Source organism: Sminthopsis crassicaudata, chromosome 3, assembly GCF_048593235.1.
Source record: "Sminthopsis crassicaudata isolate SCR6 chromosome 3, ASM4859323v1, whole genome shotgun sequence".
NCBI lineage: Eukaryota > Metazoa > Chordata > Mammalia > Dasyuromorphia > Dasyuridae > Sminthopsis > Sminthopsis crassicaudata.
In genome coordinates, this window is record NC_133619.1 from 31879828 (window position 1) to 31895061 (window position 15234).

A 15234-nucleotide genomic window follows, 5' to 3' on the forward strand; every position below is an offset into this window, starting at 1 on the left:
TGGTTTTGCATAGACTCACTGGAATTTTAAGTTCCTGAAGTTGTAGGAATCATTTCCAATATGAATATTTTACATATACGGTTGGTCCCCAGTGTTCTTTTCTTTGACTATGAAGAATATATCCATTGTGTTTAATAGCATATTGTCCATTTTTGGATTTTTCTAAAAATTGTCAGAAATAATATTCCATTGTTACAATTGGAAGATGATTTAAACCAGAAATTTTACCTATCAATAGTATTATCAAATATAAAAATAAATAAAAGCTTCACCAATACCTCTCATATTTCTTGTCTTACTGAGAAGCGTCTATCAGATACCAAAGAAACTTTAAAGCCAAATATCTTATTTCCCTGATGTTTTTGTGGCCTGACCTAATATATGCTAGGCCAGGGACTTAGACTTCCAGCCTAATTTATCTAACCTCTCTATACTTATATCTGATAGTAACCTAATATAGTCTAGTGGAGACCTGAGTTTTAATCCTACTTCATACACCAGGATAACTGTTTTCCTAGTGTTCTTCATCTGGCCTTATAGTAAAAGGTTACTATTCTATCCATTGCTGGTTCAGCCTTATCTTGGATGGGAGTAAGAACCTTTTCAATGCAGCTGAAGGTCGTGAATTTTATAATCAGAAAAATTCTAGTCAAACCCCAAAATGGCCATTGGGTAGTATGAACCACATTCAGACACCTTTTTGTTTCTAGTTATCCATAAGATAATTGATCATTTCAGGCAATTATATATGTACACACACACACACACACACACACACACACACACACACACAGGAAGTATGATGCTCCATTCAATATTCAATTTGATTTTAAAAAATCAATACACATTTATATGCTGATTATATAACAGACATTCTGCTAGACTCTGGGAATATAATAAAATTAAATAGCCCTAACCTTCAAGGAACCTATATTCTTCCCCTTACTTTGCAGAAAACACAGAACATTAAGTACATAATTTCTGCAAAATAATTTACATGGGGAAGAACAACAAAAGCTGTTGAAATCAGATAGGCTTTTTTATTTTTTATTTTTATTTTTATTTTTATTTTTTTTGAGGCTGGGGTTAATGACTTGCCCAGGGTCACACAGCTAGGAAGTGTTAAGTGTCTGAGACCAGATTTGAACTAGGGTCCGCCTGAATTCAAGGTGGTGCTCTATTCACTTCGCCACCTAGCTACTCCAGATAGGCTTTTTTAAAAAGGAGGTGGTCCTAGATTTTAAAAAGCAAAGGTAATGAGAGTATATCTTCCAAATATGGAAAGCTTCCATTTTTATTTTATTTTATTTCATTGTTAAAAGGATCATTGTACTATAATCTAATCTGAGAATGGGCCTTAGATGTCCAACCTCATCATTAATGAGTGAGGAAAGCAAAACCCAAAAAAGAGAAATGGCTACAACTGGGTGTTCTACTGGAAATTTCCTCAGGTACTATGGTCCTCTCTTAAAAGACTAAGTGCTGTCTAATGGAATTCTCAAGCATACATGACCCAGGGAGTGGACCTGACTCATACCTAAATCTGCTTTAGAGCAAATAATGTTATATTAGATACCCATCATGTTCTCCATTCAACCTTTTATTGAGTTTATTTATTTTGGAAAATATAGTGCACTCTACTATTCAGGGAGCACAATGCTAAACCAATAATGGAAGACAGGGGGTCACTGCTGAAATTCATATCACCTTCCATGTGATTCATTATAGAAAGAAAAAAGGAAAACTAACATAAATCAGATTATGAGCTTTAACTGGTACTATTATTCCTCCATTCAACCTCAGTCCTGCTGCAAACTTAATATTTGCGGGAATATTTCTGTTCCTCTAAAAATAATATTGATTTCTCTACTTTCCTCATAGGAAATTTCTTGTAGGAAAGCTGGAAGAGAGGTGTGTGGTTTAGAAAACCCCCATCTCTTCATGCTATAAATATAAAGACTCATTCACAGCAGAACTAGAATTTTCAACTATTATTTCCTGGAATTATGAAAAATTACCTTGTCCATATTCTCATTTGGGTTATAGATCTGGTAGCTAGATTCCTAGATGTCATTACAATATTCTGTAGTTTCACAAACACAATAGATTCTCTAGCTTATTTTATGGCATTTTATGGCATTAATAACCACTGCTGCTTTGGAACAAATGAATCATTGAAAAATACAAACAGTGAAAGACATTGTTTTCCCTTTCTCTGATGCTATGGGCAAAGAATCACATTGAATTATTTCCTTCAAACTCTCAGTTATACTTTTCCATCAGAATCACTATAACATAATGGTTAGCATGCTAGACCATCTAGCCTGGGTTCAAATCCCAAGTCTAATATTAATTAACTTTGTAAACATAGGTAAGTAATAACCTTTCTGAGACTCAGAGGCATCCCTAAGGCCTACCTACGTGTTGTAATCCATCATTGTGGACCCAGTTCCCGCACCAAATAAATCAGAGTCCTTTAAAATTTCTAATTTCCTCTACCTTTAAATTTTAGCACTAATCAGAACAGAGGGATTTGAGTCCAAAAGCTTGGGTCCAAATTCTGGCTTTGCCAATTACTCTCTGTTGGACCATGGGGAAAGCACTGATCCTTCCGAGGCTGAAGAGTCTTCACTTATAAAATGCAAAGATTAAACTTCATGGCTCCTCTAGACCTTTCTGTCATGGAAATTGGATTCTGCTAAGCTTGTATGGATATATACAATAATGACCAATTCTTTTACAATGTATATAATTATATGAAGTCAAGGGTGCAATACTTTTCAAATTTGAAAATAATAGGTTGCTTATGGGAGAAGTCACAGTAAAAATTCACAAAGACAGCACATAAATTTAAAATATAGGTTTTAATCAGTTCGTTAATAAGAATATATTAATTGTTATTGTTTACCAGGTACTGTGCTAAATACTACAGAGAAAAAAGGAAGGAAGGAAGAAAGGAAGAAAGGAAGGAAGGAGGGAAGGAAGGAAGGAAGGAAGGAAGGAAGGAAGGAAGGAGGGAAGGAAGGAAGGAAGGAAGGAAGGAAGGAAGGAAGGAAGGAAGGAAGGAAGGAAGGAAGGAAGGAAGGAAGGAAGGAAGGAAGGAAGGAAGGAAGGAAGGAAGGAAGGAAGGAAGGAAGGAAGGAAGGAAGGAAGGAAGGAAAGAAAGAAAGAAAAATAAGAAAGGGTAAGGAAGAAAGTAAAAAGAAATAGGTAGAAAAAGCAAGTGAGCAAGAGACAGAGAGACAGAGACAGAGAGACAGAAAGAGAGAGAGAGAGAGAGAAAGACAGAGAGAGAGAGGAGTGTGGGGGAGGAAAGAATGGAGGGAGGGAGAGGTAGAGAGAGAAGGAAAGAAAGAAAAAAGAGAAAAAAGGTAAAAGAAAGAAGAAAGGGAATGAGAGAAGGAGGGATGAAGGGAGGGAGGAGGAAGAAACAGAGGAAGGAAGGGATAAATGGACAGAAGACAAAGTAAATGGCAGTCCTAGCCTTCAAGGAGTTCACAATCTAACTGGGGAGATTGCATAATTAAAAAAAAACTATGTAGAAACAGGTTATTACAATATAAATTGGAAATCATCATCAAAGGGAAAATATTAGATTTAGGAAGGATTGGTGAAAAAGTTCCTGTACAAGATAATTTTTTAGCTGAGATTTGAAGGAAATCAGAGAAATCAAGAGGAAGAAATGGGGAGAGGATTCTAGTCAAAGAGGGCAGCAATTAAAATTATAACACTTATTTTTTGTAAAGTAGATCCCAATTACATATGTAAATTACATACTCATATGGGGTTTTTAGATTTGGAAGGGTCAATCTATTTTATAGTTGAAAAATTTGAAGCTTAAAGATATTACCTACAAATAATATTTGAATTTTAAGATGTATAAAGAATTTTTACATGTGTTATGATCTCATTTTATTAGTCCTAAAGTAATATAAGGAATATGTGCCAGCAATTATACTGAACCTAGGAATTTCAGACTCTGGAGCCAATTTTTACTCTATTATACAAGTTAATACTTTTAATACCGACCTTTCCCCTGCGCGTGCTCTCTCTCTCTCTCTCTCTCTCTCTCTCTCTCTCTCTCTCTCTCTCTCTCTCTCTCTCTCTCTCTCTCTCTCTCTCTCTCTCTCCTCCCTCCACCCCAAGATTATTTGAATTTGCATCAACTTTGGCTTCTCACAGACTATGTCAGTGAAACACTGACATAGGGAACAGAAAATATTACAAAGACTTTGAATGAAGCCCGGATGTCTGTTTCCTGAGGACCTGTCCAGCTCATTTGAAAGCAGCTCATCACCAGAATGCCCATATGAAATATGGAGCCATAGCAACTTACAAAGAAAGGCCTTCTTCATATTTAAGGGAAGGCTGGGTGTTGATTTGTTGTGGAGTGTGCACAATGACCAATTGACAGATACTTGAAGAAATATACATATATAACATATATATATAATATACACTGTGCATTGTTTGATAAGCATAAAAGTATAATAAATGCACAATATACAAATTATTTCTGGAGATGGTTAGAGACAGTGATTTCAACAGCATAAAGAAATTCCATTGTGAGAACTCTAGCTGCCATTATAGATTGCAACCTAAGACTTAGTAATAAATACGATGGAATTGTTAATTTAATTTCTTTTTCCAGGATGATACAATTAATATCATAAAACAAGATTTGGATGTAGCTCTTCCTGACTCCAAGCTCAGCGTGCTCTGTACCTCATGATGATGTCCATGTGCCTTAGTACCCCTAAATTACAGGTTCTTGATCTGAAAATATGAGGGTTGGAATGGATTACGTCAATGTTTTTTTACTGGTCTGAATCAATCTATATAATATATGATATAAATAGCATATATTTTCAGTTTTATGGAATATTTTTGTTTTGTTTTATTTTTTTGAAAAAGATTTCACTTTGTCACTTCTGTTAAGGTAGAAATATTTTAGCTAGTAGGTGTACTTTATAATGGCTGTGTAGAATGCTTGATTGCCATTACAAAGAGCAGTGAGTCACCTAATTGTAGAAACAAGTTTAAATATTACCAAGTGAAGTGAGCTTTTGCCTAAAGGCTTAGGAATAATTAGAAAATGAGGGCAGTGACTTTATCCTGGGGATGACTAATGAAGCATAAGTCTCTTTTCTTAGTAGAGAAGTGGGGAATTGGGGTGCAGAATGCTGCTCACACTATCAGGCACCATTTTTATGTCAGCCTGTTTTTCTTTATTACGAGGGAGAGGTTATGGATGTGGGGGGGGAGCTGAAGTGAGGAAAGAAATGACAGTGATGAAATTCAGGAATATTTTTAGTAGACTTTTTTTTTTGAGAGAGAGAGACAGAGACAGTGAGAGAGAGAAGCTTCTAGAGAAGTATTCATGTATGATATGTCTTGGGCGAATTTGAAAAGGTTTCTTTTTATTTTTCAAAGGTTTCACTATTTCTAACATTATGCTTCAAAAAGTATTTTTTAATATCATTGTGAATAATTACTCACAAAAGAATCTCCTTTAAGAGATAAATTTCTTAGGTAAATCAACTTTGTTTTATCCATTTAATAAAAATTTGTAGCTGTCATTAAAATGGCAGTAGGCAGAATTGAGCATTTAAAGCAGAATTAGATGGAGGGAGAGGGAGTAGCAACGGGAGAGGAAGGGAGGAAGAAGGAGGGAGAAGAAGAGGGAGGGAAGAAAAAAGAGAGGGAGAGGGAAAGAGAGAGGGCAGACACAGAGAGAGACAGAGAGCGATTGAGACAGAGAGAGACAGAGACAGAAAAAGACAGTGTTTCTTATTTAGAGTACTTGAGGTTGTCAACACTCTTCACGTGCAGGTGCACTTGTAAACTAGTTTCTGACAGTTGCACCAGAAATGGGACAGTGCAATGCAAAGGAGGATGGAATAAAAGCATAGAAACCTGGGGGACACAAGATAGCTAAGTGGCTTTGGATAAAAACCTTATCCCTCTCTCCCACCCCCTCACTCTGTCTCATAGAGGCACAGTATAATATACTGCTGCAATTAGAAAACTCCAAAATCCAGGAAGAAGAACTGAGAAATGGGCTCAGTTCTACACAAGATTGAAACCAAAACCAAATCAAATGGACAAATTTGAATGAAAGTGATGGACCTTTTCCCAGCAGATCTTGTCTGATAGATTTGCTTTCTGACCTGATAGAGATGAAATTCAAATCAATCCTCTGGGACCCTTATTGCTTTTATTCATGTAAAGTATGGATTCTTAAACTTTCTTTTACTCATGACCCCTTTTAACCAGAGAAAATTTTACATAATCCGTGGTATTTAGCTATATAAAATAGGTATACAAATCAAGCATTTGTTGATAACAAATCATACTTTTATGAATCCTACATTCAATTATGAGAATCTATATGGGGTTGCAAACATATTGTAAAGGAATAACTAAAGAGTTATCCTACTCCTATGATATTGTGACAGCTAAGTGACTCAGCAGATAGAGTATTCAACTCAGAGCCAGCAAGAACTTGAGTTCATGTCCTCCTTCAGACCTATCATAACTGTGTGACTGTGAAAAAAACCTCAACTTGCCTCATTTTTCTCTTCTATAAAATGGAGTGGTTATAAGGAATTAGTGAAATTATCTCCATTAAATTCATTGCAAACCTTAAAGTACTATATACATTATAGATAGTATATATATATATATATATATATGTGTGTGTGTGTGTGTGTGTGTGTGTGTGAGTATACATACATATATATATATAAACACCAAATTTTTGAAGGACATTTATGATCTGCTCTTTGGACAGTATCCAGAGAAGGACAACCAAGTCAGTCAAAGTCTTAGACCATTTCCTAGTAGAATAAGTTAATGAAAGTGGAATGTTTAGTTGGGTAAAGAAAAGCTACAACTTGAGGTAGCAGTCATTTTCAAATATTTAAGGAACTGCCATCTAGAAGGAAAAAGATTCAATCAGTCCTCTTGGCTACAGAGGTAAAATTAGGAGCAATAAGCAAAAGTTGCGAAAAATCAGGCTTTTAGCTATATCCTCAATGTCTAAAGTGTAAAGAAATGTTTTAGGAAGTAGCAGGCTCTCCCTTGATTTAGGTTTTTCAAACCAGAAATGCCTCTCTTGTTGGGGATTTGGAGAAAAGGATTCTCAGGAAGGCATAGGTTGGACTACGTAGTTTTTAAGTCCAAGATTTTCTCAACCTCAGAGTATCTATGACTCTATAATTACATATATCAAGTTTTCCCTCAAATATGTTCATTAGACAGCTAGATGAGAGTCACTCAAATAGAAAGGTAGACAGACAGACATTAGGACAAGTTGATATTGGGTTCTGGATTATCAGGCTTGATGATTCCATCCATACGTTTGACTTCATTATGAAGGTTTAATTTAGGATTTTCTATGGTACCTCTAAGAGTCATCATGACCTCATGAATTGAGAGTCCTGAAATGAGAAATGCCTTTGTGCAAATTTCACTCTGAAGCTCTTTATCTAAGTGACCCTAGTCAAGGCATTCATTTTCTCAGAAAAGCATGTAGAATTTAGTTACTGGTCACAGACCGATTGACAGTATATGTTAGTAGATGTCTAACTCCTTTTGAGGTCTTCAAATAGAAACTTGCCTGACCATTTAAGCATGTTAGAGCACGAATTCCTTTCATGGACGGATTGGTCTAGATAGCAGCTGAGGTTTTTTCTGACCCACAAATTCTGCGATTCTGTGATGGTGTTATCATGTTAGAACTTTCTCATGCTGAAAAATCACAGATCTCTAACAGATTTCTATGATACTCCTAAAGAGTCATGTGTTTCCCAAATCCCCCACAAGAGAGACAGTTCTTGTTTGAAAATCTCAATCGAAAGGGAGCCTACTATATCCTAAAGCATTCCTTTCCGCTTTAGAACTTGGAATTGAAAGCTTGTTTTTCACAACTTTTGTTTATTTCTCCTAGTTTCACCCCTGCAGCCAAGTGGATTGATTGAATCTCTTCTTCCTTCTAGGTGCCAGTTCTTTAAATATTTGAAAACAACTGCTATCACATCACCTCCTTATCTCAAGTTGAAGCTTTTCTTTCCACAGCTCAATTATTTGACTTTTTTATTAAAATAATGTCTGTTAAACTAAAAAATCTACTCTATTTATCCCAGTTCATTATGGTCTTCAAAACTTTTGATTCCAAAGCATTATCAAAAAAAAAAAAAGATGACACTCCAGTGGATTGGTCATTTTGCCATTATGAGTATTACCTGTAATGATGCATATAAAACTTATCCCTGCCTACCCATGGACTCTTGTCCATTTCCTCAGATAAATTCACTATTAAGGGGTCGGTCCAAAAGGATGAAGAAGGTCTTCCTTGCTTCCTCCTGACATGACAGGCATTCTAATCTAGCACACAAACTGTCCATTAGTTATTTCTAATCTCATCACCTCAACAACTAATATGAAGACAATTCATTGTTGTTGCACAGGGAATAGAATTCTGAGTCTGGAGTTAGAATAGTCTTGAATTCAACTCCAACCTCAAATATTTACTGTGTGATTTTGGACAAGTCACAGCCCCTGTTTGCCTCAGTTCCCCCATCTGTAAAAGTGAGATAATGATAGTACTTTTCCTCTAGAATTGTTGTGAAGATGAAACAATATGCATAAAGTGCTTAGCACAGTGCTAGCAGGCACTAGTAGGCACTGTATAATGTTACTGTTTTTATTTGAAAGCAGAGGACTTGCATTCAAATCCCAGCTCTGAGTGATCCTGAATAAGTTTTTGTCTCTGGATCTCAGAGATGAAAAGGTTAAAGGATCGAACTAGATGACTCAAAGTCTTTTCCAGCTCTAAATTTTGTGGTCCTTTAATTTTTTTCTGGGTGTTGGTCATATATTTCCTTGATAACATACTTTATTCTACCACTTTGTAGCTGAAAATCTGCAACAGAAACAAACAATAGAAAAATAAACATAACCTACATAGGAAGTTCTAAGAATTTTTCTCATTTTAATTTTTTTTCAGGTTTCTTGAGTACTGGAGATCAAGCAGCAAAAGGAAATTATGGACTCCTTGATCTAATACAGGCCCTAAGATGGACTAGTGAGAACATTGGATTCTTTGGTGGTGACCCTTTGAGAATCACCGTTTTTGGATCTGGCGCTGGGGGGTCATGTGTCAACCTGCTGACTTTATCCCATTATTCTGAAGGTAACCGTTGGAGCAATTCAACCAAAGGTATTATGCCGGTTGCAAATTTTGACAATTTTGGTGTCTGCATGCCACCGCCATTGGTATTCTGTGATGCTATGTATCTACTTATCTGTTCATACTGAGTGTAAAGCACAGCTCACTAACAGTCAGATCTGTGATGGGCACATCCTCCAGTTTTTCTATGCATGTTGAAATTTCAGGTTTCAAACACATTTCTTCTGTCTCCCGCAGAGCTTGAAAAAGAAACTCTCTTAGATGGATTCCAAATGACACAAGTCTAGTCATCATTCTGCTTCTACATCTTACCCCAGTAAAACATGTCTTTTAGGGAAATCAGAATAGACAGTTACGGGTTTTCTTACTATATCCAGTAAATCCAGGTGAGATTTTAAGAAAGCAAGAATTATTTTAAATGATCGAGGTTAACAGATGCTTAAAGGCCTTCAGTACATTGGATAGCCCCCTTGTGGTGAATTTATGGGAGGACATTTACAAGAATCACAGCTAGTGGAGACAATCTCCACCATTAAAGGGAACTCCCTAATCAATGAAATGATAGATTCATTGGAGTTGTTGAGAGGCTTAGAATTCTTCTTCTTTTTTTTTTTGCATAAAGGTCAAAATTAGGTTCTAAATAGTTTGTCTGAATTCACATAGTTCCCAGTTATCATCCGAGAAGAAAATATTTGATTATTTTGCATGCATGATCCAAAATTGTCAAAGCATCCAGGTTACAAGGGAATTTTTGAAAATTTTCCCATAAACATTTTATCTTATACTTTTTTCCCAATTTTCAACTTTAAGGATGTGACTTTTTAATGCCCCCTAAAATATGAAGGGGAGCATGGAATATCCATGAAGCATTTTCCCCTACCATTAACAGAACTCAACACCCTCCTTTTCTTAAATAAAGATGTATTGCCAGTCCAATCACATTGTCATTTAGTATTTTTTTCCATTTTACTATCACTGCAAAGTCAATCCACATCTAGTTGGTCTCGATTGAAATACCAGAGAAGACACAGAAGAATATTGTTGGTGAAGTCTCCCTCCATCCTTTTTGGTCATTCCCTTCTTCTCTCTCTTTGTTTCTGTCTTTCTATCCGTGTGTCTGTCTCTCTCTCATTCTTACATACACATACACACAGATCCATATCCAAGCACAAACTGTATAAACTTTATATGTATATATCTAATATATATATATACATATAATTATGTTCTTTTACATATAAATATATACATATGCATAAATATGTATAAATAGAAAATAAGATAAAGATAATTTCTTTATGTAATTTTATGTAAACCTTTTACATTACAAATTTATGTAGCAAAGACCCAACAAGGTACTTAAATGCTGGATTTAATTTGTGAAGCATTTTCATTGTAAAGTTAAAGTTTATGTGAGAGAAGACAGAGTATCAGGTTTTGTGTGGTACCATAAATGTCTTCATATGGAACTACAGGAAGGTAACTAGTCATCAACTAAATGTATGTATTTAGTGAATTGTCTATTGTTTGAGCCATAACTTGTTCATATATTTTATGTAAAATACTCATTGACTTTATTGAGATGTGACAACTGTTAGAGATTTGAATTGCTACTATAATATTTGTGCCTTTATTATGATAATGTCTTTCTGAAGAATTAACATGTTCTCTTTTGAAAATTTGGTTTTGTAGGTCACACTAAATCTAGTGTCTAACTGCATTTAAATGAAGAAACAATTTCTTTACTTTGGTTTTATTGACTTCAGAAATTATTTCCAACTTACCTCCTAGAATTAGAAGGATGCTAAAGATAGTATGAGCTAAGAACGCAATCCATTAAAAACAAAACAGGAATGAATGGAATAAAAAGATAGATGCAAACCCAGTCACAATGTTAGCAATACATTCCTACTTCCATATCAGGCTAATTGACTGGAACAAAATTATTTGAATGCTTCACAGATTAGATATAATGTTAGTCAATTGTTCCCTTTGTCACTTAGTAGATGGTCTTTCAACCATAATCATTCTAGTAAAATGCCCCTCTAGATTAAGTTGTATTTTAGTTAGTTATGATATATTTACATATTCTTCCAAAACTGAACCTGTACTCAAATCTTTTCCAGTTTGGTAGAACCTTCCAGCATGCGTTTAAGGAAACCATTGATGTTGCCCTGAAAAATCCAAAGACAGCCCCACAGCATTATGAGGCCTTAGAAAATCAATTATAAGACTAAATAATTCTGAAAATATTTTTTACTGTTATCCTAATACTCTGAGAATAACAGTGGGATTGAATAATGTACAGCCTTGTTATAAAACAGTGTGGTAAAATATATTTTCCATTCTACCACTAGTCAAAACCACAGGTCTTCATCAAATGAATTATCCTTTTCATTATAAAATTGAGAGGCTATAAAATGAGTATTATCAGTGGGCCCCCAAACATGTTATTATTCAGTTCTTTTGAAAATTACATTCTTAAGACTATTTTCCTATTACATAAAAAAAAAACTTTCTCACCTTCAGTTAAGAGATTATACATTTCCACATATTAAATTCAAACTAACTCTTATAATATGACAACTGACATGATGTCACAAAGTTTGGGTGCTGCCACATATAAGTTTCCACACTATGTAGTCTATTGAGTTTTTCACATTAAAATTTTTGTCTGTTTTAATCAAGAGAGATTTCAAAATTACTCAATAGTATTGCTCAAAAGTATTTCATCACTTCATTAATTAACACCTTTAATTTTTTAAGAATTAATTTGTGAAAAAAATAACTTGTTTTGGAATAGTTGATGCTATAGAGTACTTGATTTAAAAAAATTTCTTTGGCATGAATGGATTGGAATGAACAGATTTAGAGATGACTGGAATCAGAAGACCTAATTCAAATCAGGTGAAATCTAAATCTAAGAACTTTCTGAGTCAAAAACTAGAGCAAATTGGAAACGTATTCAACTAACATTAACCCATCCAATATCCCACAATAATGTCCTTAAGGCAGCATAACTGAATCCCATCAAAATTTCCCATCCATACTTTACATAATTAAACCCGCTATGTGGAAGTTTCTGCTTTCTGTTCCTTTTTCTCATCCAGAATAATCATAGATATCTCTGAGTCATTCAGCTCTCCTCCTAAACAACAAACTGTCCCCTGTAATGTCATTTTACAGTATACCACACTATGTTCTGAAACCAATTAACTATGCTCATTCAATTCAACTCTAATCCAACAAAGTATTTATTAAGCAAGTAATATGTAGAAGATAAATTGTAAGCTCTTGCATACAAAGACAATTTGGAAAAAAAGCCATCCTTGTCCTTAAGGAACTTGTCTTAATACTTGAATTTAATTCAACAAATATTGAGTCAACACCTTTAACATGAAAAACTAGGCACTGCCATCCACTGCCAGGGTATACCTCAAGATTTCAAGAAATCTAAATGAATATAGATGGTTTTCGGTTAGATATTACAGTTTCTTTTCTAAAAGAAATACATCATAGATTTTTTATTCAATTTTCTTGTGTATTGAAAAGTAACTTTTTGAAAGGTTAAATCAAATTTTGAATCTTTTAGTATCTTTGTGAAAAGTCCTAACTCTTTTACATAGGTGAATAATTAAGAATGTGAGTCAAGTAGCCACACCAGAAAGTGATACTTGGAGTATTACGAAAACTGTTCTTTTTGCTTTTCCTTAAAAACCTATGCTCTTAAATTTTGTTTTAAAGCAAGGACTTCATGGGGGGAAAATATCTTAGTTGCTAGATAAGTCCCATTAGGGATTTTTAGTATTATGTAACTTTTAATCAATATCTTATAATCCTAAATATAAGTAAGTGAAAAACAATATATGAGGTATTTCCCATTCTTCATTCCAGAAAATGTTATTTTATGCCCAAGAGACTAGAAAGTTGAATCACCCTCATAACATCACTTGGTTTTGACATAGTCACACCATTCTAGCGATTTAAAGTCCTCTACTAAATGATAGATATTTCACTTAGAATATCTAGTATATATAATAGCCTGTCTAAAACATTTTGTTAGTTGCAGTTCCAGGGGTATCACCAGAGAGAATCTCATCTGGGGCCCTACAGCTAATCACCTTCCTATGCAGGTAAAATATATTTAGAAAGGAACTTTGAAGTGGGGAAAGAAGCAGCAATAGGGGAGGATACATCCCAAAAGGGCAGCTGGTGGCCAGAGATGATTTATATTGGTACCACCTGCTTTGCCTTGGCTTTTGTTGGTAGAGGCAGTTTGGTGAAGATTGGCAAATGAGTGGCTTGTCTAGAAAAGCACTCCTTTTCCCTTTCCTCCTCCCATTCCTTACTTTATTGATCACTGCAACCTCAACCCTCTTTATATCACCTCTCTCCAACATTTTATTTGTATACAGAGAGAGAGAGACGGAGGGAGGGAGAGAAGGAGAGAGAGAGAGATAGAGATAGAGAGACAGACAGACAGACACACACACACACACACACACAGAGGAGAGAGAGAGACAGAGACAGAGACAGAGAGACAGAGAGAGGCAGAGACAGAGACACAGAGAGGAGAGAGAGAGAGGGGAGAGGGAGACAGAGACAGAGAGATTTGGCGCACACATAAACACAAAAGAGCCCTCTGAAATATCACCTGTTTTGTCATGTCCTAGAGATACTTCCATTTTTTTTGCTTTGCTCTAATAAGCTTTAATCTAGCAACATATCTACTGAATGGACACTGAAGATTTGGGAGAAATTTTCTATGTGCTCTTGACTCTTAAAAAGACAGCATCCAATTTTATCTGCTGTTATTTTATCATAACCACTCAAAATGTTTGAATGTCATTTTGGTCCTCTTTGTTATTTCCCATAGGACTCTTTCAACGGGCAATAGCTCAAAGTGGAACAGCCCTCTCCAGCTGGGCTGTTAGCTTCCAACCTGCGAAATACGCCAGGATGTTGGCTACAAAAGTTGGCTGCAACATGTCTGATACCGTAGAGCTAGTTGAATGTCTGCAGAAGAAGCCTTATAAAGAACTTATTGACCAAGATATCCAACCAGCTCGATACCACATAGCCTTTGGACCAGTAATTGATGGTGATGTAATACCAGATGACCCTCAAATACTGATGGAACAAGGGGAATTTCTCAACTACGATATAATGTTGGGTGTTAACCAAGGAGAAGGGCTAAAATTTGTTGAAAACATAGTAGATAGTGAAGATGGGATTTCAGCTAGTGATTTTGACTTTGCTGTCTCCAATTTTGTTGATAATCTATATGGATACCCTGAAGGCAAAGATGTTTTGAGGGAAACTATTAAATTTATGTATACAGACTGGGCAGATCGACATAATCCTGAGACTAGACGCAAGACTCTATTGGCTTTATTTACTGACCATCAGTGGGTGGCACCCGCAGTGGCTACAGCAGATCTGCATTCAAACTTTGGTTCACCTACATACTTCTATGCCTTCTACCATCATTGCCAAACAGATCAAGTTCCAGCTTGGGCTGATGCAGCTCATGGAGATGAGGTTCCTTACGTTTTGGGAATCCCCATGATTGGTCCAACGGAGTTATTTCCTTGTAATTTCTCTAAAAATGATGTGATGCTGAGTGCAGTAGTGATGACTTATTGGACAAACTTTGCTAAAACTGGGTAAGTACAATGTGAGAGAATGAATTTAAATTTTAACTTAATGGCATCATCCTCTTTTTTCAGTATTGAAAAACAATATGGGGGTTAGCAAAGGAGGAAGAAACTTGTGAATGTAACAAACCAGGGTGTAATTGTCATTTTAAATGGGAAGAAGACTTTTTCCTTAAAAAAAGAAACTTTGTGTTATTTTCAAAATCAATATTTACCTTTTTTTTTCTTTTCATAAGAATTTTAATAAATCAAAGTAAGAAAAGAGTACCTTTCTGATAGAAAATATGCATTACTCTAGATTTTTGAAAGATATTGTATATGTAGACTATTCAATTAATTATAATTTCATAATTCCTTTTTTGGATGAAATTATGATTGAATTAT

At 35.2% G+C, this 15234-nt stretch overlaps 1 protein-coding gene across 9 annotated transcripts in view; it reads left to right on the top strand.

Moving 5' to 3' along the window:
* NLGN1 (neuroligin 1) overlaps positions 1-15234 on the top strand; it is a 1061800-nt gene that overhangs the window by 1030724 nt on the left and 15842 nt on the right. For 6 of the 9 annotated variants that reach the window (XM_074298209.1, XM_074298208.1, XM_074298217.1 and 3 more), the window contains 2 exons: positions 9011-9223; positions 14070-14859. In XM_074298209.1, coding sequence (XP_074154310.1) covers positions 9011-9223; positions 14070-14859 — 1003 coding nt within the window. The remainder of the gene's footprint in view (positions 1-9010; positions 9224-14069; positions 14860-15234) is intronic. The other 3 variants (XM_074298218.1, XM_074298212.1, XM_074298216.1) reach the window with 1 other exon arrangement.